Source organism: Cnephaeus nilssonii (genome assembly GCF_951640355.1).
Source record: "Cnephaeus nilssonii genome assembly, chromosome: 10".
Taxonomy (NCBI): Eukaryota; Metazoa; Chordata; class Mammalia; order Chiroptera; family Vespertilionidae; genus Cnephaeus; species Cnephaeus nilssonii.
Genome location: NC_137081.1, coordinates 46,068,862 through 46,094,565, shown reverse-complemented (window position 1 = coordinate 46,094,565; position 25,704 = coordinate 46,068,862). Strand labels below are relative to the sequence as shown.

Genomic DNA, 25,704 nt, shown 5'->3' with positions numbered 1-25,704 from the left:
TCATTGATGTTTCTAACTCTCTATCCCTCTCCCTTCCTCTCTGTGAAGAATCAATAAAATATATTTTAAAAAAGCAAAAAAACTCCTAGCAAACAAAAGCCTGGGTCTGGATGGCTTCACCAGGGAGTTTCACCAAGCATTCAAAGAAAAACTAACACCTATACTCCTCAAACTATTCCAAAAAATCCAAGAGGAAGGAACACTTCCCAGTTTTTATGAGGCCAGCATTATCCTAATACCAAAACCAGATAAAGACACTACAAAGCAAGAGAATTACAGGCCAATACCCCTGAAGAACACAAATGCTAAAATCCTCAACAAAATATTAGCAAAACGGATCCAGCAATATATTAAAAAGATCATACACCATGATCTTTGGATCATAAATCCCCCAGTGGGATTTATTCCAGGAATGCAAGGCTAGTACAATATTCAAAATCAATAAACGTGATACATCGACAGAGAACCAAGATGGCGGCATAAGTAAACACCTGTACTTGCTGCCTCTCACAACCACATCATAATTACAACTAAAAGACAGAACAACTATCATCCAGAACCGCGGGATAGCTGGCTGAGTGGAAGTACCACAACCAGAGAGATAAAGAAGAAAGCGCATTGAGACTGATAGGAGATGCAGAGGTGCGGAACAGGCTGGCACTCGGGTGCGCTGCTTTTTTAATCGGGAGAGAGATATAAGCTCCCACTTGCTCTCAACTCCAGTTGCGGGTGAGACTCTGGGGGACCCAGACACATAGGGGAAGAAACTGGACTGTTTGGCACTGGGGCAGGAATGTGAGGGCAGCCTTCTTTCAGATGGAGGTGCTCAAAGCAGTCATTGTTCCTGTGCTGGAACCTCTCCGGTGCAGGGCTGACTGGCAGCCTTTGCTGTTTGCCCCACCCTGGTGATTCCCTGAGACCCCGCCCCACCCAATTTACAACCCCATCAAAGCTGTGCGCAGTGGCTTTTGCATATGAATGGCCTGTCCTTTCTCAGCCTAAAACCTGTCAAACAGGCAGCAGCTGGGTCAGGAAGCCCCAAAGCTATCAAAAGAAGACCCAAGGCCGGCAGCAGCAGCCTGCCTTGCTTCACAGCTGGGCCTCATCTAGGCACTTCCAAACCCAATACAAAGAGGAGGAATCAGCAGATCTCTCTGTAGCTCCTGCTGGGTGGCCCAAGGCAGTGGCTGACTTTGCACCTCCTTGGAGACCCAAAAGCCAGTGTACTCAGTGGTCAGTATCAGACCATACCATATTACAACTCTTCACATCCATAAGTAACACACTCAAGGGGCAGACTCAGTGAGCACCAAAGCCCCACTAAAGCAAGTCCTGCCCCATAAGGGTTTCTCCTGCACAGTAGCTCTTCCATTGTAGACACAGCTGGTCCTCACAGCCAACTGACCTGGAGGTCAATTCCTCCCAGTGATACCAACAGCAATCAAGGCTCAGCTACAAGACTGTGCACACAGCCCACAAAGGGGTGCACCAAGAGTGTCCACCTCAGGTGATTGGGGGAGGCTGAGCCACTGGGCCCTATAGGACACCTACCACACAAGGCCACTCTACCAACTCATGGAGACTTAGCAGCTACCCAATACATAGAAACAAACACAGGGAAGCAGCCAAAATGTGGAGACAAAGAAACATGTCACAAATGAAAGAAATGGAAGAAAGCAAAATACTGGATATAAAGTTCAAAACTACAGTTATAAGGTTACTCAAGAATCTTCTAGAAACCTCCGAGGAACTTAGTGAGACCTTCAAGGATCTTAGTGAGAATGCCAAAAAAATGGAAAGGACCAGTCAGAAATTAAGCATACACTGACTGAAATAAAGAATAATATACAGATATGCAACAGTAGACTAGAGGATCCCAAGAATGAAGTCAAAGATTTAAAATACAAGGAAGCAAAAAACACCCAACTGGAAGAGCAAAAAGAAAAAAGAATCAAAAAATATGAAGACAGTGTATAAGGAGTCTCTGGGACAACTTCAAGCGTACAAACATCTGAATTATGGGGGTGCCAGAAGAAGAGAGAGAGCAAGATATTGAAAACCTATTTGAACACCAAGAAACTAGAAACACCAATCAGGAAGGATATATGCACCCCTATATGTTCATAGCAGCACAATTCACCATAGCTAAGATTGGGAAAGAGCCTAAATGCCCATCAGCAGATGAGTGGATTAGAAAACCATGGTACATCTACACAATGGAATACTACGCTGCTATAAAAAAGAAGGAATTCTTACCATTTGCAGCAGCATGGATGGACCTGGAGATCATTATGTTAAGTGAAATAAGCCAGGCAATGAAAGAAAACTACCACATGATCTCGCTCATTTATGGAAAATAAAGAACATTATAACCTGATGAACAAAAAGAGACACAGAGGCAGTAAAGCACCTAACAGACTGTCAAATAACAGCGGGAAGGCTGGGGAGTGTTGGGGAGGGGGGAAAGAGATCAACCAAAGGACTTGTATGCATGCATATAAGCACAACCAATGGACACAAGACACTGGGGGGGTGGGATGAGGGCATGTGACAGGGGGTAGGGGAGGCTAGGGTAAGGTCTATGGAGGGGGGGGGAGAAAGGAGACATATGTACTACTATATATAATACTTTAAACAAAAAAATTAAATTTTTAAAAAAAAGAAAACCTATTTGAAGAAATAATGACAGAAAACTTCCCCTACCTGGTGAAAGAAATAGACTTACAAGTCCAGGAAGCGCTGAGAACCCCAAACAAGAAGAATCCAAGGAGGACCATACCAAGACACATCATAATTAAAATGCCAAGGGCAAAAGACAAAGAGAGAATCTTACAAGCAGCAAGAGAAAAACAGTTAGTTACTTACAAGGGAGTACCCATATGACTGTCAGCTGATTTCTCAACAGAAACTATGCAGGCCAGAAGGGAGTGGCAAGAAATATACAAAGTGGGGAATGCCAAGAACCTACAACCAAGATTACTCTACCCAGCAAAGCTATCATTTAGAATTGAAGACCAGATAAAGAGCTTCACAGACAAGAAAAAGCTAAAGGAGTTCATCACCACCAAACCAGTATTATATGAAATGCTGAAGAGTATTCTTTAAGAAGAGGAAGAAGGAAAAGGTAAAGATAAAAAATTATGAACAACAAAGTGACAACAAATATTTATTTATCAACAAGTGAATCTAAAAATCAAATGAATAAAAAAATCTGATGAACAGAATAAACTGGTGAATGTAATAGAATCAGGGGCATGGAAAGGGAGCGGACTGACAATTCTGGGGGGGGGGGGGTGTAGGGGTGCGGAAAGAGATTGGACAAAGATCTTACATCTATGGATGAGGACAATAGGGGAAGTGGGGGGACAAGGGCCTATGGTGGGGTGGGAACTGGGTGGAGGGGAGCTATAGGTGGAAAAAGAGGAACATCTGTAATAATTTGAACAATAAAGATTTTTTAAAAAATAAAAAATAAATGTGATACATCACATAAACTGAAAAACAAAGATCACATCAATAAATACAGAAAAAGTATTTGATAAAATCCAACACCCATTTTTGATAAAATCTCTCAGCAAAGTAGGAATAGAGCATATGCTCCCTCTGGAGCATATCTCAACATGATAAAGGCCATATATGACAAACCTACCGTGAACATTATACTCAATGGGCAAAAACTAAAACCATTTCCCCTAAGAACAGGAACAAGACAAGGATGTCCACTTTCACCACTCTTATTCAACACTAGAGGCCTGGTGCACAAATTTGTGCACTTGGTGGGGGGGGTTCCCTCAGCCTGGCCTGTGCCTTCTTGCAGTCTGGGAGCCCTCTGGGAGTGGGCCTAAGCCATCAGTTGGACATCCGTAGCACTGCTGTGGAAGTGAGAGAAGCTCCTGCTACCGCCGCTGCGCTAGCCAGCCATGAGCCCGGCTAAGGGCTTCTGGCTGAGCAGTGCTTCCCCTGTGGGAGTGCACTGACCACCAGGGGGCAGCTTCTGCATTGAACGTCTGTCCCCTGGTGGTCAGAGCACATCATAGTGACTGGTCAACTGGCTGACTGTCTGTCCCAAGGTGGTCAGTGCATACCATAGGGAGCGGTTGAGTGGTCTTAGCATGTCATTAGCTTATTATGCTTTGATTGGTTGAATGGCCAACTGGATAACAAGACACTTAGCATATTAGGCTTTTATTATATAGGATAGTACTGGAAGTCATAGCCACAGCCATCAGACAAGAAGAAGAAATAAAAGGCATCCAAATTGGAAAGGAGGAAGTAAAAGTTTCATTATTCGCTGATGACATATTATACATAGAAAACCCTAAAGACTCCACAAAAAAACTGATAGATTTAATAAATGAATTTGGCAATGTAGCAGGATACAAAATCAACACCCAAAAATCTACAGTTTTTTTATACGCCAATAATGAGTTCTCAGAAAGAGAAACTAAACAAACAATCCCATTTATCCTTGCAACAACAAAAAAATTAAGATACTAAGGAATAAACTTAACCAAGGAGGTAAAAGACTTGTACTTGAAAAACTACAGGACATTGAAAAAAGAGATAGAGGAACATATAAATAAGTGGAAGAATATACTGTGTTCATGGATTGGTAGAATCAACATCATTAAAATGTCCATACTCCCCAAGGCAATCTACAGATTCAATGCAACCCCTATTAAAATACCAACGGCATATTTCACAGATCTAGAACAAATACCTTAAAAATTTATATGAAACCAAAAAAAGACCCCAAATAGCTACAGCAATCTTGAGAAAGAACAAAGTTGAAGGAATCACAATACCAGATATCAAGTTATACTACAAAGCCATCATAATCAAAACAGCCTGGTACTGGCATAAGAACAGGCATAAAAATCAATGTAACAGAACAGAGAACCCAGAAATCATCGACCCAAGCCATACACTCAATAAATATTTCACAAAGGAGGCAAGAGCACACAATGGAGTCAAGACAGTCTCTTCAATAAAAGGTGTTGGGAAAACTGGACAGATACATGCAAGGAAATGAAACTAGACCACCAACTTACACCATATGCAAGAATAAACTCAAAATGGATAAAACACCTAAATGTAAGCTGGGAAACCATAAAAATCCTAGAAGAAACCATAGGCAGCAAAATCTCAGACATCTCTCTTAGCAATATGTTTACAGATACATCTCCCAGGGCAAGGGAAACAAAAGAGAAAATAAACAAATGGGACTACATCAAAATTAAAAGCTTCTGTACAGCAAAAGAAACTAAAAAAATGAAAAAGTAGCCCATTTTATGGGAGAATATATTTGGCAATGATACATCTGGTAAAGGGTTAATATCCAAAATATATAAGGAACTCATACAACTTAAAAGGAAGACAACCAATCCAATTAAAAAACGGGCAATGGACCTAAATAGATACTTTTCCAAAGTGGACATACAGATGGCCAAGAGATAGGTGAAAAAAATGTTCAAGGTCACTAATCATCAGAGACATGCAAATTAAAATGCCAACGAGGTATCACCTCACACCTGTCAGAATGGCTACCATCAATAAATGACAAGTGCTGGCAAGGATGTAGAGAAAAGGGAACCCTAGTACACTGCTGGTGGGAATGCAGACTGGTGCAGTCATTATGGAAAACAGTATGAAGTTTCCTCAAATAATTAAATATGGAACTGTCATGTGACCCAGTGATCCCACCTCTAGAAATATATCCTAAGAGACCCCAAATACCAATCAGAAAGAATATATGCACCCCTATGTTCATAGCAGCACAATTTACAATAGCTAAAATTTGGAAACAGCCCAAGTGCCCATCAGTAGATGAGTGGATAAAAAAGCTGTGGTACATTTACACCATGGAATACTATGCAGCAGTAAAAATGAAGGAGCTCTTACCCTTTGAGACAGTATAGAGGGACCTGGAGAGTATTATGTTAAGTGAAATAAGCCAGTCAGAGAAAGACAAGTATCACATGATCTCACTCATATGTGGAATCTAATGAACAAAATAAACTGACAAACAAAATAGATCCAGAGACACAGAAGCATGGAATGGACTGTCAAATCTCAGAGGGATGGCCGGGGGTGGGTGAGTGGGTGGGAAGAGATTAAGCAAAAAACTTGTATGCATATATGCATAGCCCATAGACACAGACAATAGGGTGGTGAAGGTCTGGGGTGGGGGGTGGGGGTGAGGAATAAGGGGTCAATGGGAGAAAAAAAGGGGACATCTGTAATACTTTCAACAATAAAGATTTTTTTAAATGACAACCAACACAATAGCCATCCAGTGTGAATAAAACAAAATTATACTTTTTTTTTGTCAAATAGCACACAAAAAAAATATTTTGTTGTGGCACCGAATTTTAGTAGTTAGTTTGTGTGTACCACGAGATGATAAAGGTTGAAAATCACTGTTCTAGAGAATACTCGGTCCAACAACAGAATAGACATTCTTCTGAAGCACACATAGAACATTCTCCACGACAGACCATATGCTAAGGCCATAATGCAAGCATCAACAAATTGAGAAGAACTGAAAGCATGCAAATATTCTCTGACCACAGAAGAATTAAATTGGAAACCCATTACAAAAAGAAATTTGGAAAACTCACAAATATGTAAAATTTAACATACTTCTAAATCATCAACAGGTCAAAAGAATAAATCAAAAGGAAAATCAGAAAACTCTTGAGATGAATAAAAAACAGAATCACAACATATCAAAGCTTATAGGATAAACTGAGTTTAGAGGAAAATTTACAGCTATAAATGGCTACACTGAAAGACAGAAAATATAGAAAAACATTGTTATGAACTTGAGATACTTCTTCAATGCCATAAAAATAAAGAAAAAGCAGGCCACAGAATATAGGGAAAATGTTTATAATTAAAAAAGAGTGTTATGCAAAATACAAAATTTAAAAAAAATTCCTTCAAGTAATTTTCTTTTGTAAGGACAAACAACACAAAAACTGAGCAAAAGATATCTATCACAATAGATAGCCAAAGGCCAATAAAATTATGAAAAAGTGGTAAACATCTTAACCTTTTGCACTCGGATGTCGAGTGCAAATTACTCTTTGAATGTATCAATAATTTGAAATATAAAAAAATCCAAATAAATAAGTTTGTATGAAAAGAAACTCCAGTTTTTTATTCTACTGCCACGCTTTGTAAAATCTGGGGTATTTAAAAAACTAAATCCCGAGTAGAATAAAGGAATCGAGAAAGAAGCAAGCGAGTGCAAAGGGTTAACCCAGCAGGGAAATGAAAATTAAAATCACAAACACCACCTCAACATCCATCAAAATAACAAAAATAAATACAATCAATTCCAATTATTGGTGAGGATGTGGAGCAATGGGAACTCTTATACACTGTTCATGGGAAAGTAAAGTATTACAACCACTTTGGGAAATTGGCAGTATCTACTAAAGGCAAATACTACCATGCCCTATAACCCAGTAAATTTACTGTTGGTATATACTCAACAGACAGTACATGAAAAGACAGGTATAAACAGGTTCATTCAGCATTATTAGTAACTAGAGGCCCAGTGCCATGAAATTCGTGCAAAGGTGGGGTCCCTAGGCCTGGCTGGCGATCAGGGTCCATCTGTGGGGCGACTGATGGGGCAATCGGGGGGGCCCCCAGCTGGCATCCGCCTTGGCCAGCCTAGCGTCGCCTGCTCACCGGCCCTGCCCCCTGCCTCCGCCAGTCGCCTCCCTCTGCCTGGGACCTAGGGGCTGGGGGCAGCTCCTGCATTGAGAGTCTGCCCCCTGGTGGTCAGTGCGCGTCATAGTGACCGGTCGTTCCACTGGTCATTCCACCTTCAGTCGATTTGCATATTGGGCTTTTATTATATAGGATAGTCAAGAAGTGGGAATAATCCAAACATCCATTAACAAATTTTGTAAGTAAACTGTGGCATATGCATGCAAAGTAATACAGTGGAACCTCATTTCTCAAACTTCATTTGTTCCAGAAGGCTGTTCGAGAAGCAATTTGTTCAAAAACTGAATCATTTTTTCCCCATTAGAAATAACATAAATTAATTCGTGCCAGACCCCCAAATGATTCCGTTTCAACCTTTCTTATATACAGTACCTTTAATTTATACAAACACTTCTTTTCTTAAATTTATTGAACCACCCCCTACTAGCCTGAAAGGAATTTTTCAGCCTCTGAAATGCTATCACCAGCTAACTGCTTTTCCTTTACCCAATCAAGTTTTTCTACCTATTCAATTGCCTGTGCTTGCTGTTTTGTGAGCACTTTCACACCCTTAGTAAAATTAGCACTCTTGATGGCCTCTTTATGTTTTAAAATTGTGCTAATTGCCAGCAACAAAAGCATTCTCTCTGTTGCCTTTGAAATGCTTTTTGTCATGCTGAGATATCAAGGTGAAAGGGTTGTCAGGTCGAAAACTGAAGTTTTGGTGGACAACTGAGACAGTATTTTGGTGAACAACTTGGTTGAGAATCGAATTGTTCCAGATGGAAGACGTTCAAGAAATGAGGTTTGACTGCATTATGAAACAGTAAAAATGAACTACAGTTATAGGAATTAACACGGATGAATCTCAAAAACATTATATGGAGCAGCTAGAAACAAAACATATACTCTGAGTCTATTTAAATAAAGTTCAAAAACAGGCACAATTAAGTCAGAGTAGTGGCTGCTTTGGGGAGAAGGGAGAAGGTAATAATGAGTGACTCATGGAGGCAGGAAGAGGGCTTCTGAAGTGATGGCAATGTTGTATTTCTTCACTTAGTGGCACAACTAAGTGGTTTTTCTGTATGTTATGCTTCATTAATGAAAGGTACAGCATCATATAAAATTTTTAAATAAAATAAATTGAAACACTAAACAACACTTAAGCTTTAGATGGCAATGACTTAAAAACATGTACTTAAAAATATCACAAGGAAAAACTGGTATAAAATTTAATCAAAGTATAAAACTATGAAAAATATAGAGTACACAAAAAAGGAAAAGTATAATGGAGAAAATGGTTCCATCAACTATAACAAGAACTGACATCACAACTATATATTCTAATCCCTAAGATACAGACTTCAAGAAAATTTAGCAATGAACTTTTGATACAGATATTACTTCAAACTCACTTGCAATCAAGACATACCTGATAGATCCTCCCTTCCCCCAACTGATGGACGGAGTATGACGTAAACACCACCTGCAGCCGGACATTCCTGAACACCTTATATGGACTGTACATTGAACCACCAATCAGCACCTGCCAAATACCCTAAGCCCCCATTCCTAAGTCCCTAGGTGCCTAATCATGTGCCTTACATGAAAACACCAATCAGCGTGTGCTGAGTGCCCTAAGCCCCGCCCCTTCTTTTCCTCCCCTCAAAAGGCGTGTTCACCCCAGCACGTGTGCTCTTTCTCCTTGGAAGGTAGCCCGGCAGGGGTCTTCTCCTCCAATAAAGCCTGTGTCCTGGTTCTCCGGCACTCTGTTTCATCTTTCAATACCAACTGAAAGAAGATACCTTTTAATAATTAAATTGGAGGACAACTGCCTAATTCCCTTCTCTAGAGAGTACTTTGTTCATACCTCTGTGATAGAAATATAATTTCCTCCCTTCTCACTTTTCCTTTTTAGAGAACTTGACTTCACAGCACTGGAAAAGGTTGCTCTATGATCCACAAGGGAATAGTGCTACCGTCGTTTCTGAATTTCCAGTTTCTATTCCAGTCCCCTTGAGGTCTAACTAGGTTCTAAGGGATACCCAGTTCTCTATACTTCTAATCATAAATGTTTTGCTTAAGTTTGCTTCCAGCAACCAAAAGACCAATGAGTAGCACCTTGATATACAGTATAGTATATGATGCAACTATATTGTAGTTCTGTTTACATCCGAAGTTGAAAGCTGGCAATTCATCTTATTTTATCTGATCCACAAGGTTTTTTAAAGTATAAATTACATGTTACAAATTATAATCTTCCTCACTAGACTGTGACCAAACTCCTAGAAGGCAGGGACTTACTTTATCATCTTATATATCTTTGTTTTCCCAGTGCTAGGCTCCAGGTTCAGAAATACTTACTGAATGAATAAACAATGCCAATAAGGTTTCTATAAAACTCTGACGCTCTGACAATTGATTTCATTGCTGAGAAGAAATAATAGACTTTAAAATACTAGTTAACCTATTAGAAAACATTAATGACAATACATATTAAATAACATCAAAACATTCATCTCCATTTCCCCAACTAACCAAATCATTAAAATGTACACTGAAGTAATTCAAAGAAAGAAAAATTACTATATGCATAATAAATGCCACAATATTATACTGTAAAAAGAAATAAGGCCTTGGCGGCGTGGCTCAGTTGGTTGGAGCATCCTCTTGGACACTGAAAGGTCTCGGGTTTGATCCCTGGTCGGGAGTGTACAGGAGGCAACCAATAGATGTTTCTTAAAATGTTTCTCACATCTCTCTCCCTCCCTCCCTCTTCCTCTAAAATCAATTTTAAAAAATAAAAAGCATTCTCCTTGGTACAAATAAGGCGCAAAAACACATGCAGGCCTCTTTTATAATTTTCAATGTAGTGCTTTAAAACATTATTTCTGCATATCAAAGATAAAGCACAAACACTGCTAATACAGTCTAAGTGCTTGGTGCTTGTTTAATTGTTATAAGCATGTCTCATAAATTTGATCAATTCTCAAGCCAATAAAAATTACAAGAACTAAAATGATGAAAGTAGCGATTTAAACAACATTTGAAATCTGCCTGTCAGACACAACTCTGCTAGAATTCTTCAACAGGCGAGGGAGACAATCCACGTCACTCAAGTATGCTCTGGCTATCAAGGGATCTTCATCCAGATAGTACTCTTTCCCTATTCTTACCATTGAAACAAAGAAGAAAAAAATTAAATTGTAAAGAACCATTATATCTACATGTAATAGTTATAGTTAACACACACTGACTGGTTAATATGCCACAAATTTCTTATTTAATGCTCACAATCTTGTGTAGTAGTTACTATTTATTATCCTATCCTACAATCAAGAAAATCTATAGATGAGGCACTGAAGTTACTATACAGTAAGTGGTAAAACTCAAACTGGAACCCAAGTCTAACAAACATGTGCTTGTAACTATTACTTACATTTTGTTATGTTACACTAACCTTCTAATGTTTTAACATAAGGTATCAATATCCAAAAATTAAGTATAATGCTGTCAACTAGGTCAGAGTAGGGAGACACTGGGAGGCAAGAGGAGTAGGGGCTGCCAGTCATTATCCTTCTGGTTCTGTTGTTGTTTAAAACTATAAAATAAAAAATTTTAAATAGAGTAAGAAATGCCCAGAGAAATTATAAGAAAGCATTTGGTAATTTACATTGGACACATGTTCAGTATGAGGTTTGCAACTCTTTGGTTAAGTTCAAGGCACTGTGTTAATAATATTTAAGCCCAGTAATTCCTAGGGTGAGTTAACCTCTATCTAGGTGAAAAAAATACATGCCCATTTCATGCACTGATGGTATATGAATTGAGTACAATCCTTCAAACAATAACCTGGCCACATTTATCAAAAGCCCTAAAATTGTTTTATACTTTTGGCCTTGTAAATTCCATCACTGGGAGTTGACTTAAAACCAACAACAAACTTTTACTCAAATATATTAATTACGCCCTGGCCAGTGTGGCTTAGTGATTAGAGCACCAAATGGTCGAGGGTTCAATTCCTAGTCAAGGGCACATACCTGGGTTGCAGGTTAGATCCCAGCCTTCCAGGGTGAATGCTGGAGGCAATGGACATCGATGTTTCCCTCTCTGCCCCCACCTCCCCGCCCTTCCCTTCCACTCTCTAAAGATCAATGGAAAAAATATCATGGGGTAAGGATTAACAACAACAAAAGATATTCATTATATCACTGCCTACAACAGACAAAAAATTAAAAAAAAATTTTAATAAATAACCTAACTACCTATAGAAGTAGTTGTTTTTGTTCAACAGGATCCCTTTTCTGAAGAAAACTACCACTCACCTAATCTGTCAATGGTGGCTTTCTGAGGGTTCCTGAACTCACTCTATTGACAGCCATAATGGCTACCTTGCCATACACACTTCATCACCCAGGTCCCAATGACTGGTTAAGGAATTGACAATTAGAATACATTAGCATCAACCTAGAATAGACATGTGGACATTAGAAAAGAGAGGTTAAACTTTCGAGTGTAATTGCTAAGCTAAAAGGTATGTGTCTAGAACTCTAGAAGCAAGGGACCAGAAGAACCCAAAAATGGAGACAAACAGGCTCAGTGAAATTATTTGAGATCTTGGAGCTAAGCTGTTCCTAAAGCCATTTCATCCTCTTCCATACAAACATCTCTCCGTTATGTAAACCACTAAATTACTTTCTTAATTTACCGAAGCTTGTATTAAGTTTTTATCACAGGTAAGCAAAGAATCATGACTAACACACTACCTAAAGAAAAATGGTTAACTAAGTAAATTACAGTACATCCATTCAATGGAATAACATTGACAGAATAAACAGTAACTGTTATTTAGGATGTACTCAGGTGCCTAGTCTGAATCCTGGCTCTGCTACATACTCTCTATGTGTCCTTAAGTATGTTACTTAATCTCCATTAGTATGTATTTCATGACTGCTAGAAGTAAATGAGCTACTATTTACAAAGTGCCTTGAACTGGACCTAACATTAATAAGTACATGTATTTTTTAAATAAATGAAGTAAATTTTAAAAGTAACAAACTTGACTAAACCATATAATTACAGTGATGTTTTTAAAAACCTGTGAACAGAAAAAGGAAAAGCTGTATTTTTTAAAGAAGCAAGCATGCACAGTTTACAAAAACAAAACAAAACACCACACAACACAAAACACAACAACAAAAAAAAACAAAACAAAAAACCATGCCCCAGGTATCATGAGACAAGATGGACTAATTGGCTTCACACAAATCCCTATGACCTTCCCCAGTGGCACTATATTCATCTAAGATAGAAAAGCACATACACAGTTAAGTAAGGAATCATGAAATCATACATTGTACCACATTTAACAATACCAGCACTTACTAGGTTAAAGATTAAGAATGTAAACCTAGAAGTTTGTCATTCTCTACAGATAAGGCACAAATTTATGAGTACAACCAATTCTTGATAATCCACATAAATGAAGAACAAATATTACAGGTCATCCCCTCAAACCACTCACAGTTGGCTTTTTACTGCAACTTTATAGAATATTAGAGGCCCGGTGCACGAAATTCGTGTACTCAGGGGTCCCTCAGCCTGGCCTGCGCCCTCTCGCAGTCCGGGAGCCCTTGGAGGATGTCCGACTGCTGCAGAGGCAGGAGAGGCTCCTGCCACTGCCGCTGCGCTTGCCAGCCTGTGAGCCGGCTTCTGGCTGAGCAGCGCTCCCCCTGTGGAAGCGCACTGACCACCAGGGGGCAGCTCCTGTGTTGAGCGTATGACCCCTGGCGGTCAGTGCATGTCATAGTGACCGGTCATTCGGCTGTTCAGACAATTTGCATATTAACCTTTTATTATATAGGATAATCATTTTTACTTAAATATAAGTATAGCACCGTGGTCGGCAAACTGCGGCTCGCGAGCCACATGCGGCTCTTTGGCCCCTTGAGTGTGGCTCTTCAACAAAATACCACGGCCTGGGCGAGTCTCTTTTGAAGAAGTGGCGTTAGAAGAAGTTTAAGTTTAAAAAATTTGGCTCTCAAAAGAAATTTCAATTGTTGTACTGTTGATATTTGGCTCTGTTGACTAATGAGTTTGCCGACCACTGGTATAGCATCTTGAAATTCACATTTCAGACCTAATATTGAAACCACACTGAGATGTTTCACATTCTACCTACCACCCAGATCAGCTCCTCTATATACCTTTCTACACTATGCTTTGAATTCCTATCAACCCCTTCAAAATCTGATTATCATTATATTTACTAAATAATACATGTTACTAAGGGATTTGTTTTGTGTGCAATGAAGTAACTAAAACTAAATGTTTTTTAAAAAATACTACTTATAGATGAGTTTACAGATTGAGCTTCAAGCCTCCTTTCCCTGCCCATACTGAATACAGAGAATCAAATATAGCAACTAAAGCATCTCAATTTTGTTCAGAGCCTTGTTCACCAGATTATAAAGCCTCCACAATAATAATTTATATGGATTATAAATGTCTCCTGTATGGACATTGGAAAATTCTTGTTCAAATTCTAATGTTTATTACGGCTGTGGTGGGCTTACAAGGCCAAAATACAGAGTGTCCCAAAAACATGTATACACACTTTAACAGCAGATAGCTCCATTGATGTTTCTTTCTTTTCAGCCAGACTAAGTTTTGTACAAAGGAAATTTATCCTAAAATGCTACTGGAAGTTTGAAAATGCAGTTGAAATACAAACACTGCTTTTATAATAATTCAAAGTGTGTATACATTTTTGCGGAGACACACTTTAACAGCTGTCAATTCACATAATTTTCACTCCTTTACAGGTTTAACTGATTTGAAATAATGGGTGAAGCTAGACTAAGCTTTGAACAAAGAAAATTTATTTACAAGACTTTTAATGGAGATACATAAAATATAAAGTTTATGGAACAAAACTGGCACCAGTTGACAAAGTGAGGGCACACAAACACCGAACAAAATGATTCTTGACACTTGGGATTCCACTGCTTCGTGTTATCAACAGTGCCTGGACCAGAACAGTCATCAGTTTGAAAACAGGCATTGACCAAAAAATATATATATATATTCATTTCTATAGAATTTTTAAATTCTGAAAATGAACTGTATTGTAATAAACACTGACTTTATAATCATTCAAAGTGTGCATACATTTTTGGGGGACACCCTATATTAACATAAAATGACATTCAAATTCAGATTAAACAAGAAAATAAGATCTTTCATTAGTGTACCTCTAACATTTTCCATGAAAATACTAAACATATCTGAATATATGAAATATAAGTAAGATTTGCACAGCTGGTACAAGTTTCTAAATTGGGTTGTTTGGTTTGGGATTTTAATGTGTGTGTGATTTTTTAATCTTATCTTCACACATGTGTAAAACTCATGTAAAACAAATTTAGCCCTGGCTGGTTTGGCTCAGTGGATAGAGCATTGTTGGCCTGCGGACCAAAGGGTCCCAAGTTCAATTCTGGTCAAGGGCGTATACCTGGGGTTGCGGGCTCGATCCCCAGTGGGGGGCATGCAGGAGGCAGCCAGTCAATGATTCTCATCATTGATGTTTCTATCTCTCTCTCCCTTCCTCTCTGAAATCAATAAAAATATATTTTTTAAAAAAACAACAAATTTAACAAAAGTTTAGAGGTAAACTGAATGAGCCTAAAAGACTGGTTAGTAAATTAAATTTGCTAAGGAAAAACAACTAAGATATTAGCCAAAAACAAATTTCTGTATGTTAGGCAATATATCCTATTAGTTAAAATGCAGACTTGGTTCAAATCTGAGCACTAACATTTATTTACTACACTGTGTCACTCTGGGCAAGCTTCTTCACATTTCTGTGCTTCAGTTTCCTCATCTGTAAAATAAGAATAACTGTATATATCTCACAGTGTTATGAGAATTAAATAAATTAATATGTACAAACAATAAATTTCAGCTATTATTGTTACTGTTATCCATATCTCTTTAAAATATAATGGATATGATGCTTACTAAAGTAAGCATCTTCCTGAGTCTGAAATAAGTACATTTTAAGGTATATATATATATATATATATATATACACATACATATATATATACACACATATATACACACGTATATGTATATATACACATATATATATTAGAAAACTTAACAGTCTTCAACAAAACTTTTTGTTGGATGCCAACTCTATAGAGGACATCCTATCTACTATGCACTGAGAATGTAGAAATAAACAAAACACAATCTCTGAATTCAAGACCTTTCTATCTAGTAGGCAACATAACTAAAACTGTAATCAAAAGGAGCATCTTGGAGTGCTATGAAATAATCCTATAGGACACGAAGGAACAGAGGCACCTAACTCAGGGGGGTAAATACTAAAAATAATTTCTGAGGAGCAATCACCACAATTCACTTAGAGCACTATGCTGTTGTTTATGTGATTTATATAGTTTTTAATGTAGTCAAAATAGTGTAGGTAGATCATTAAAAAAACACAATCACCCATCACATTACTTACCATGCTCCTAAACTTAAAAATCTTTTGGTAATAATGAAGATGGTTATCTTAAAAAACCAAATCATAACCCTGAAAAGGTAACACTGCTTCTTCAAAAACATTTCTTTCACCTGTATACAAACTTTTCTCGTTAATTATTTTGGAATTAACATTGAAAGAATAACATTTTTTCAGCTGATAGAGACCTTTGAGAGCCTTGAATCCAATCCCCTCATTTCACAGATGAAAAGAAGCCGCAAAGTATAATGGAAAAAGTACTAAGTTGAGAGAGTCAAACAACTGAATTTTGGTCCCAACTCTCTTACAGTAAAAGCCTGAACAAATTAAGTTTCCTCATCTGTAAAATGAGAGGTTTGGACTCACTTGCTTCCAAGGCTCCCTTCATTTCTATAATTCTCACTTTATGAAACTGAAGCAGAGATAAGCAACTTGCCCAAGGTTACACAGACAGTTAATGGAAAAGCAGAGACTACACTTGAATTCCAACTACAATCAATGATGCACTTTTTCATCTGTACCACACTACTTCTTCTACTTTAGAACACTATTCCTCTAAATTATTTTAAGATTTTTAAAAAATTATTAACGAGGATGAAGGATTTTATAAAATTAAATGACCTATTCCTATTCCTTCTATAGAAAATAAGCTTTAAACCGAAATGGATAAAAGTCTCCAGCTGTGTGTCATTTACCACACTTAAGTCGACCTCAAGAAAGCTATGGGAATTTATGCTTAACTTCCCACCATCTAAAATCTAACCTTTCATTCCAACTCACAGAAGAGATTATGTCCCATATAAAATTAACATGTGAATTGTTGCCCTGGCCTGGTGGCTCAGTTAGTGAGAGCGTCCCATACACCAAAAAGGTTGTGGTTTCATTCCAGGTCAACTGATCTCTCTCTCTCTCTCTCTCTCTCTCTCTCTCTCTCTCTCTCTGTCAATAAACATATGCTCGGTGAGGATTTAAACAAAGAGTGAATTGTTATAGGTAATGATAAATACATGTATTATCTATATAATAAAAGCCTAAGCGACCGTTAAGGCAGAATGCTCTCTCTCTCTCTCTCATCAATAAACATATGCTCGGTGAGGATTTAAACAAAGAGTGAATTGTTATAGGTAATGATAAAGATTACATGTATTATCTATATAACAAAAGCCTAAGCGACCGTTAAGACAGAATGACCGGAACAACCACTTGCTATGATGCACACTGACCACCAGGGGCAGACACTCAACGCACAAGCTGCCCCCTGGTGGTCAGTGCGCTCCCACAGGGGGAGCGGCCGCTCAGCCAGAAGCCTCACGGCTGACAAGCGCAGCAGTGATGGTGGGAGCCTCTCCTGCCTCTGTGGCAGCGTTAAGGAGCAACAAGCCAAGTAGTAAGGAGCAAGCAGGTGGGCAGTAAGGAGCAAGGGATCCCAGACTGCGAGAGGGTGCAGGCCGGGCTGAGGGACCCTTCCTCCCCCCCAAGTGCACAAATTTTGTGCACTAGGCCTCTAGTTCTCTGAATAAGATGAGAATTAAAATTCTTTATTTTATTTATGTCTTTAATACACATTTTTTAAACTTGAGAGATCAATTTAAATACTTTTCCTTCATGTGTTCTCTTTTCAGACTCTCTAGCTTTAAAACCATTAGAACATCACTTCTGCAATCACATAAACAATCCTATATAATAAAGTGGTAACATGCAAATTGACCCCCACGCCCTTGCACAAGATGGCCACCCCCATGTGGTCAAAGATGGCCGGCAGGAGAGGGTAGTTGTGGGCAATCAGACCAGCAGGGGAGGGCAGTTAGGGGTGACTGGGCCGACAGGGGAGGGCAGTTGGGGGCAACCAGGCTTGTAGGGGAGGGCAGTTGGGGCGACCAGGCCAGCAGGGGAGGGCAGTTGGGGGTGACCGGGCCTGCAGGGGAGGGCAGTTAAGGGCAACCAGGCCAGCAGGGGAGGGCAGTTGGGGGGGACCAGGCCTGCAGGGGAGGGCAGTTGGGGACCACCGGGCCTGCAGGGGAGGGCAGTTGGGGGCAATCGGGCCGGCAGGGGAGCAGTTAGGCATAGATCAGGCTAAACCGGCACTCGGACATCCCCCGAGGGGGTCCCAGATTGGAGAGGGTGCAGGCCGGGCTGAGGGACACTCCCCCCCCCCCCAGTGCACGAATTTCGTGCACTGGGCCTCTAGTTACAAATAAAAGACTATATAGACTGTTGATAGTTTCTATCAAAATTGAAAATTAGCACCCAACAGTATGCTAAAGTTCTGTGCCCAAATGCTACTAAACTGTATTATAAGCAGTATCTGATTCCCTAAAATGTCTTCAAAGCTTATTATATTTCACAGGGAACTCAGAGAGATTTCAGGAAGACTGATAGTGTTGATTCCAGAAAATACAGGAAAAATCTCAGAGGAAAGCACAATAAAAATGCAAAATAGTAATAAAGTCAACAATAGCTTCATACTACTGACTTAGGAGAATATTCAAAAACATTCATGGATATATAAGTACAGTTTAACTATATTTAGGGATTTTCAAAGAATCACAGAATGCTTACATTTTTTAATTGGATGGGACATTAAGTAACTTAATCCAATAGCACCCAAAATAAGAATCTACAGAATTTATCTCTGCCTCCCCCTAAAATGTCCCCATAGACTGCTGTAAATTCTTACAGCTAAATACTTCAAGAGGCAGTTCTTTCCACTGTTGTATAAGTCTAGCTGCTATACAGTCTGACATTCTTGTCAAAAAATTATACTGAATTCAATATATGCCTTCTGAACGTCCATCTGCTGGTCTATCTTCTAAAATAACAGAATAGCCTGGCTAGCATGGCTCAGTGGTTAAGTGCTGACCTATGAACCAGGAGGTCAATGGTTCAATTCCCAGTCAGGGCACATGCCTGGGTTGTGGGCTTGATCCCCAGTCAGGGGCAGCCGATCAATGATTCTCTCTCATCATTGATGTTTCTCTCTCACACACGCGGGCTCTCACTTCCTCTCTGAAATATATGTATTTTTAAAAACAAAATAATAAAATAAAAGAATGTATTCCCTTTTCTATTTGTGTTTGAAATACCTGAATGAAAACTAGCATATTTCCCACCCTTTAAGTAAACTCTTCTTTAGGCTAACTGTATAGTTCACAGATTTCTTGTGGGCCCTACAGACATTTCCGGAATACAATATAACCACTGCCACTTGTCAACTTTTGGTATAATATTAAAAATGAATATATACAACTCCTCAAAAAGCTATTAAAATAACTACTTTTTCCAACTACATATCTATGTGAAACTGGATTATCTTCACATACCTCAACAATCACAACAGACTTGAAAGCAGAAGCAAAATCCAGCTATCTTCTAGTAAGCCAGAAATTAAATTGATTTGTAAAAATATAAAACTAGAGCCCGAGTGCACAAAATTTGTGCACTGGTAGGGTCCCTAGCGGCTGCCACCGCTGGCCGGGGCCTCCCTCCCTTCCCGTGGCAGGCCCTGCCCCCTGGTCGAATTCCCAGCCGACCTCCTGGTTGAGGGGACAATTTGCATACTACGCTTTTATTACCTAAGGATGCCACTAGTTTCACTAAAGTTTTTGTTTTAGAATAGTTATTCTAAGTTTTAAAAATTGTTAACATGTTATTTTTATATAAATTAATAAATATTTTGTGATTTCATTTCTAATATAGTAAATATCAATAGACACAACCCATATAAACAAAATCTCTTTGGAGTCCTCAATAATTTTTGAGAGTAAAGAAGTACTGAGATGCCCTAACCCAGTGGTCGGCAAACTCATTAGTCAACATAGCCAAATATCAACAGTACAATGATTGAAATTTCTTTTGAGAGCCAAATTTTTTAAACTTAAACTTCTTCTAATGCCACTTCTTCAAAATAGACTCGCCCAGGCCGTGGTATTTTGTGGAAGAGCCACACTCAAGGGGCCAAAGAGCCACATGTGGCTCGGGAGCCGCAGTTTGTCGACCACAGCCCTAACCAGTTTGGCTCGGTGGATAGAGCACTTGCCTGCGGACTAAGGGTCCCAGGTTCGACTCTGGTCAAGGGCATGTGCCTTGGTTGCGGGCACATCCCCAGTAGGAGGTGTGCAGGAGGCAGCTGGTTGATGTTTCTCTCCCATCGATGTTTCTAACTCTCTATCCCTCTCCCTTCCTCTCTGTAAAAAAAAAAATCAGTAAAATATATTTTAAAAAAAGAAAAAAAGAAGAAGTACTGAGACCAAATAGGCTAAAGCAAGCCTACTTCTCAGGGGCAGATTCCCAGACCTCTAACTATCCTAGGTTTTCTCTCTCTCTCCTCTAATACATAAATGTGCCTCTGAAACTGTCTCCATCTTGATACCTGGGAATTCTTATATGCAATTCCTGTTGATATTAGTGAAATGTGAGACTACAACTTCAGGATAAATATAAAGCCCTAGAGAGGATTAACACTAGTTTAACTTGCATGCTAGTTGGTCAAAAAGAAATATACCTACCTACAGCATATCCATGAGCTAGAATCCTTAAACACACAACCCTATCATCTTTCAGCTAGTGACTTCAAGAAATTAAAGAGCCATCTGGTACACCTTTACTTTTAACATCTCCCTACAGATATTATTACTGTCATCTGGAGTCAAATACCTTAATTCTTCTAGTTAAGGGATGCAGTCTGTAAATATGGAAACAGAAAGCAACAGTTTAATTATGCTGTGATATTATCTTTTTAACCAAACTATTTTCACTATTTACATAAAAGTAAAGGAATCTATTCATATCTGGTAAGATGGAACAAAAAATATAAGTCTTTGTGTAATTATTAATTTGACTCTTAGCAATAATCCATTCAAAAGTACCCATGTACTGATATGCAAACAAAAACAAAAACCAACTGCTCATCTAGCCAATGTGACACTAAGTTTTGAGACTTCAACAAAGTAAAACTGACCTTTATTTGAAAATGTACTTAATTTATTAACTTCCCACCTCCTTAATCACACATTAAAAGATGAAACAGAACAGAGATCACAGTTTTAAAAGATCCAACATGAAATCAGTAACTACAGAACTTTAAGATTGATAAAAAAAAAAAAGTCTTGGGATTTTGGGATTCTCAAGGAAAAAAAATCTACACTATATTACACAAATTTCTAAATTCTAACAAATTCTTAAGTCTTATAGAGCATTAAAAATAACCAGCTTATAATCTTTAGGATTCAAATATATCAAAACTTCAAAATAATTTTTACAGCTACTTATGGCACATCTTTAAAAATAGCTCATTTTCAAAGTTAAGTGTGCTTAAAAGTTCAACACATATAAATAACCTTTATATGTGTAAATATTCACGTGTGCATCTCTTTTAAGTTTTTTAAATTTCCTATTATAAATTAAATTAAATTGGCTCAGTTTTTCAAGAAATAAGGTTTGTCCTCTCCTCATATATACATTCAAGTTCCATTTATAGTAACAATTCTTACTAGCAGTCACCAGAAGTCAAAAGCTCTCTCAATTAACATTAATGTAAACAACATACTAAATGTATACCTGGGAAAGATGCTAAACACTTGTTAAAAATTGAAATCCAACTCAATAGAAAACATCTCCATCTTGATACCTGTGTCTTAATATGTGCAATTCCTGTTAGCATTAAGTGAAAGCTCAGACTTTAGCTTCAAGATGAATATATAAACCTAGGAGGAATAACATACTTTTAACTCACATGTCAGTTGGTCAAAAAGAAATATACCACTGTGACCATACAGTTACTTGAGGTGAAGTATAACTTTCACAAAAACATGTCCTGTTATTTCATTAATTATAGAGAAACTCACTAGTTTAAGTTACATAAAAATCTGATAATCTAAACTGCTGGGAAAATTCTAGTTATTTGGAAGTTCAAACTAAATTATTCCAACCCTCAAAATTTTCAAACATCAGGAAAAGTGCAGAATAATAGAGAAGTTTTTGAAACTAAAGTTGAAGCAACCTCAAAAACCCACAACCTCAATTTTGCAGCCCCCAAATTACTGATAACAGGTGTTACAGATAAACAACTCAACACTATATCCTAAGTATCTAATACAGCACCTAGCTTACAAAAATGATTCAATAAATATCTGAGAAATGAATGACCGCATGAAAAAAGGTAAAGCCTTAAAAAAAGGAGTCTTTCCCAAGACCATAATTTACTATCACTCATTACACTATCATTCATAACATTATCGGTAAGCATCTTAATGAAACTACAGACAAAAGTAAAAGCTGAAAGAGCCAACTGCTCTATTTACAAAATAGATTTTAAAATATTCATTTACAAATTTTCAAATGCAAAAAAAAATCGTATGTACTGAATCTGAGTTAGTCAATAAATACATTTTATCTTCTAATAATCAGAACTCAGTGTTGGGGGTGAAATGGAAAGAGGAAAATGTCTGTCAATGTATTCAGCATGTTTAATGGATGCCATAAATCAAACCTTACCATGAATTTTCTAGAGCAAATTCATGCCAATCTTTGAGCCTATTGTCACTTTCACACATGCTCGCAGGAACAAAATGACAAAGAATGCTCTGCCGGAACCAGTGGATTCAGGGCACAAAACACTTGATTAACAATTGTCAAGGCTTTTCGTAAAAACTGAAAATATTTTCTAAATAAATCAAGCCCACCGATTCCTACATAAATCAAAGCTCTTGGTTTCTTTAAATGATTCACTAGACTATTGGACTGCCAGACGGTTGTTTGGTGTGTGTGTGTGTGTTAAAGGTGGCTACAGTCTCCTTGTGTGACACAACTGGGGATGAACAACCCATTTCCCAATTGCTGATGAATACCCGGCTCAACGTTTTCCAGACAAAAGAGCCTTAAACGCGATTCCACGCACATTTTATTCTTCCCCCGTAAATGCGTGTCCTCCCCAATTTCATTCTAATGTGTGGTCTACTTAAAGTTAAATACAGCAAGTTGAAATTTCAGTCAAAAGCACGCCGGTGTCTTACTAGCTGGGTAACTGCTACATCTGGCGGCAGCACACTTGCATGCAAGAAGCCAAAAACTTAGAAAACAATTGCAACCGATCGGGTGCGTGTTGCAGTAACCTTCACGCAGATGTATTTCCCACAAAACCCACGACCCTGTCAGAGGAGAACAGTAGCCCTACTTGCAGCGACGAGGTAACGTACCAACCACCGGGAGGTGATGGCGAAGGAAAGTTGCCACCATCTGCAAGGGTGGTGTTCAAAGCCTGCCCCCCCCAGACAGTCTCCCCTTTTCAACTGCTCCAGGGAGCCAGGCAAGGGATCCAAGCCGGCTTTGATCACGTCAGCGGCGCTCCTCAAAGGGCAGGGACCCCGCAAACGAGGGCCATCCTCCAGGTCCTGGGCAGCAGAGCCCGGAGCGAGGACCGCCTCCAGGGGAGGAGTGCGCGAGGGAAGGGGAGGGGGCTCGGCGATGAAGGCTTCAACGGGAGGGAAAACCCACCAGAGACCGGAGGCCAGGAGGTTAAGAGTCCTGAGTGCACTAGCAAATGGAGCAGAAAGGGGCTCGCGTCGGGGGGGGGGGGGGGGGGGGGGGCTCCCCACCCTGGAGGGCTGGCTCCGAGGAACGCCAGGAGAGTCTGTGCGCCGCGCCGCGCCGCGCCCCGTCCCCTCCAGCCGGCGCACAGCCCCTCGCCCGTCTCCTCCGCCACCCGCGAACCGCCACCCACAGCCGGCGCACCACCTCCCCGGAGCCGGGCGGCCTCGCGTCCACCTCGCCACCATCCCCCACCCCGGGGTCCAGGGGAGGAGAGCCGGGGGCGCGGGGGGCCCCCGGCGCGGGGAGGGGAGGCCCTCGAGCGGGCGCGGGCGCGGGCGCGACGGCACTTACCTTCCCTGGGCCTCCCGGATGGCGGCGTGTGATTCAGCAGGGACCTGGCCGCCGCCGCCGAGCCCGGGGTTGGAGACGTGGAGAGCTGGGACCAAGATGGCGGCCCCTCCAAACTTCCACTGCTACTTTGGACACTCATCAAGCTACTTTCTGGGAACCCGACTCCCCCCCTGCGACGGCAGCGGCGGCGGCGGCGGCAACGGCACCGGCACCCGCCTCCGTCATGGCGGGGGCCGCGCTGAGGGCGAGCGAGAGAGCGAGGGCAGGGAGGGGAGAGGCGAGGGGATGGGGGAAGGAAGCCGAGGAGGGGGGAGGTGGAGAGGGAAGAGGTGAGGGGAGGAGAGGGGACAGGGAGGAGGAGGGAAGGGGGGAGAAGCGAGGGAGCTGGCGGGCGCGCCGGGGAAGAGGCGGAGGGACGGAGCGCGGCGGCGGAGGCGTCGAGGGGGCGTCCGCCGGGGCCGGCGTCGGAGCGCGGGCTGCGCCGGGCGAGGAGACTTCCGCGGGCGGAACCTGCCGGCACCTCTGCAGTGCGTCGGCCCCCGGCGTCGCCCGGGTGGCGGCGGCGGCGGCGGCGGCGGCGGGCTGTGGGTGGCGGCTGAGGCGGCGGGGTAACCTCTGCATCAGTTACAGGCGGCGGCGGCGTCACGCGCCGCCTGTGCAAACACTATCGCGAGGCTCCTGTGCCTCCGGTAGCGGCGGCGGCGGCGGCGGCCGCGGGAGCAGGCGTGGGGGAGGGACGTGCCAGGGGGTGGGGGCGGGCGTGGGGAGGGAGGGAGCGCGCGAGGGAAGAGATGCGGGCGCCCCTGGCGCACCCGCGGATCGCGGCGCGGCGCGGGAGCCCCCGGCCGGCGGACTCCCGGGCGCTGGGCCACCTCCCCGCGCCGGCCGGAGGGAGGCGCGCCCCGCACGCTCCCCGCCGCGCCGCGCGGGGCCCCGGCTCCCGCTGCCACCTGACTCCGCCGCCGCCGCCGCCGCGGCAGCGCGCCTGGATCCCGACCCACACCCTGCCCGGGGAGGACGGCTTCTGCTCTCGCTGGGCTGTCGATTGTCAGGAGGTCGATGGGATCATTTCTCAAAATGGAACTGAAAAGTTGAGAGTTGCTTCTTTCCTACCCATCTGTACTGTGCAAAAAAAAAACAACACACGAACAACATGTGCGTCTCCCCGTCTGCAGAATGGGAGTCCTTACCGAAAAAAAAAGCTAAGAAAATAAGTTGGGGGTGGAGTGTGGAAATAAAAATAAAAACTTTGTTTTCTGAAATAGAATCTTTCCCGGTGTTGTGCACCATATGTGTGGTATAGCACTTATTGTAAAGCAATAAGTGGAAAATCTAAATAGACAAATTTGATTACTGAATTCACATATTTAAGGAAACTATCCAATGTTCATCTTGCAGAAAAGGGCATGGTTTCTAGAAAGTTCCAGTTCGCTTCCAGTGCCGCTGCTGAGTCCTGACTACAAAACCCCAAGGCAAAATAACAGCATTTGCTTAAATTTATACAGTGTAGCTTTCTGCACACCCTCGTACGTACAAGGCACACCAGAGACTGGGCATCTTGTACATAAAAGAGC

General features: G+C 40.9%; 1 protein-coding gene across 1 annotated transcript in view; it reads right to left on the bottom strand.

The window, feature by feature from the left end:
- TLK1 (tousled like kinase 1) overlaps window positions 1-25,029 on the bottom strand; it is a 152,576-nt gene extending 127,547 nt beyond the window's left edge. Inside the window, exon 1 of the mRNA XM_079782054.1 lies at window positions 24,131-25,029. Within this exon, the coding sequence (XP_079638180.1) occupies window positions 24,131-24,269 (139 nt within the window). The 5' untranslated portion in view covers window positions 24,270-25,029. The remainder of the gene's footprint in view (window positions 1-24,130) is intronic.
- Window positions 25,030-25,704: the final 675 nt, after the last annotated feature.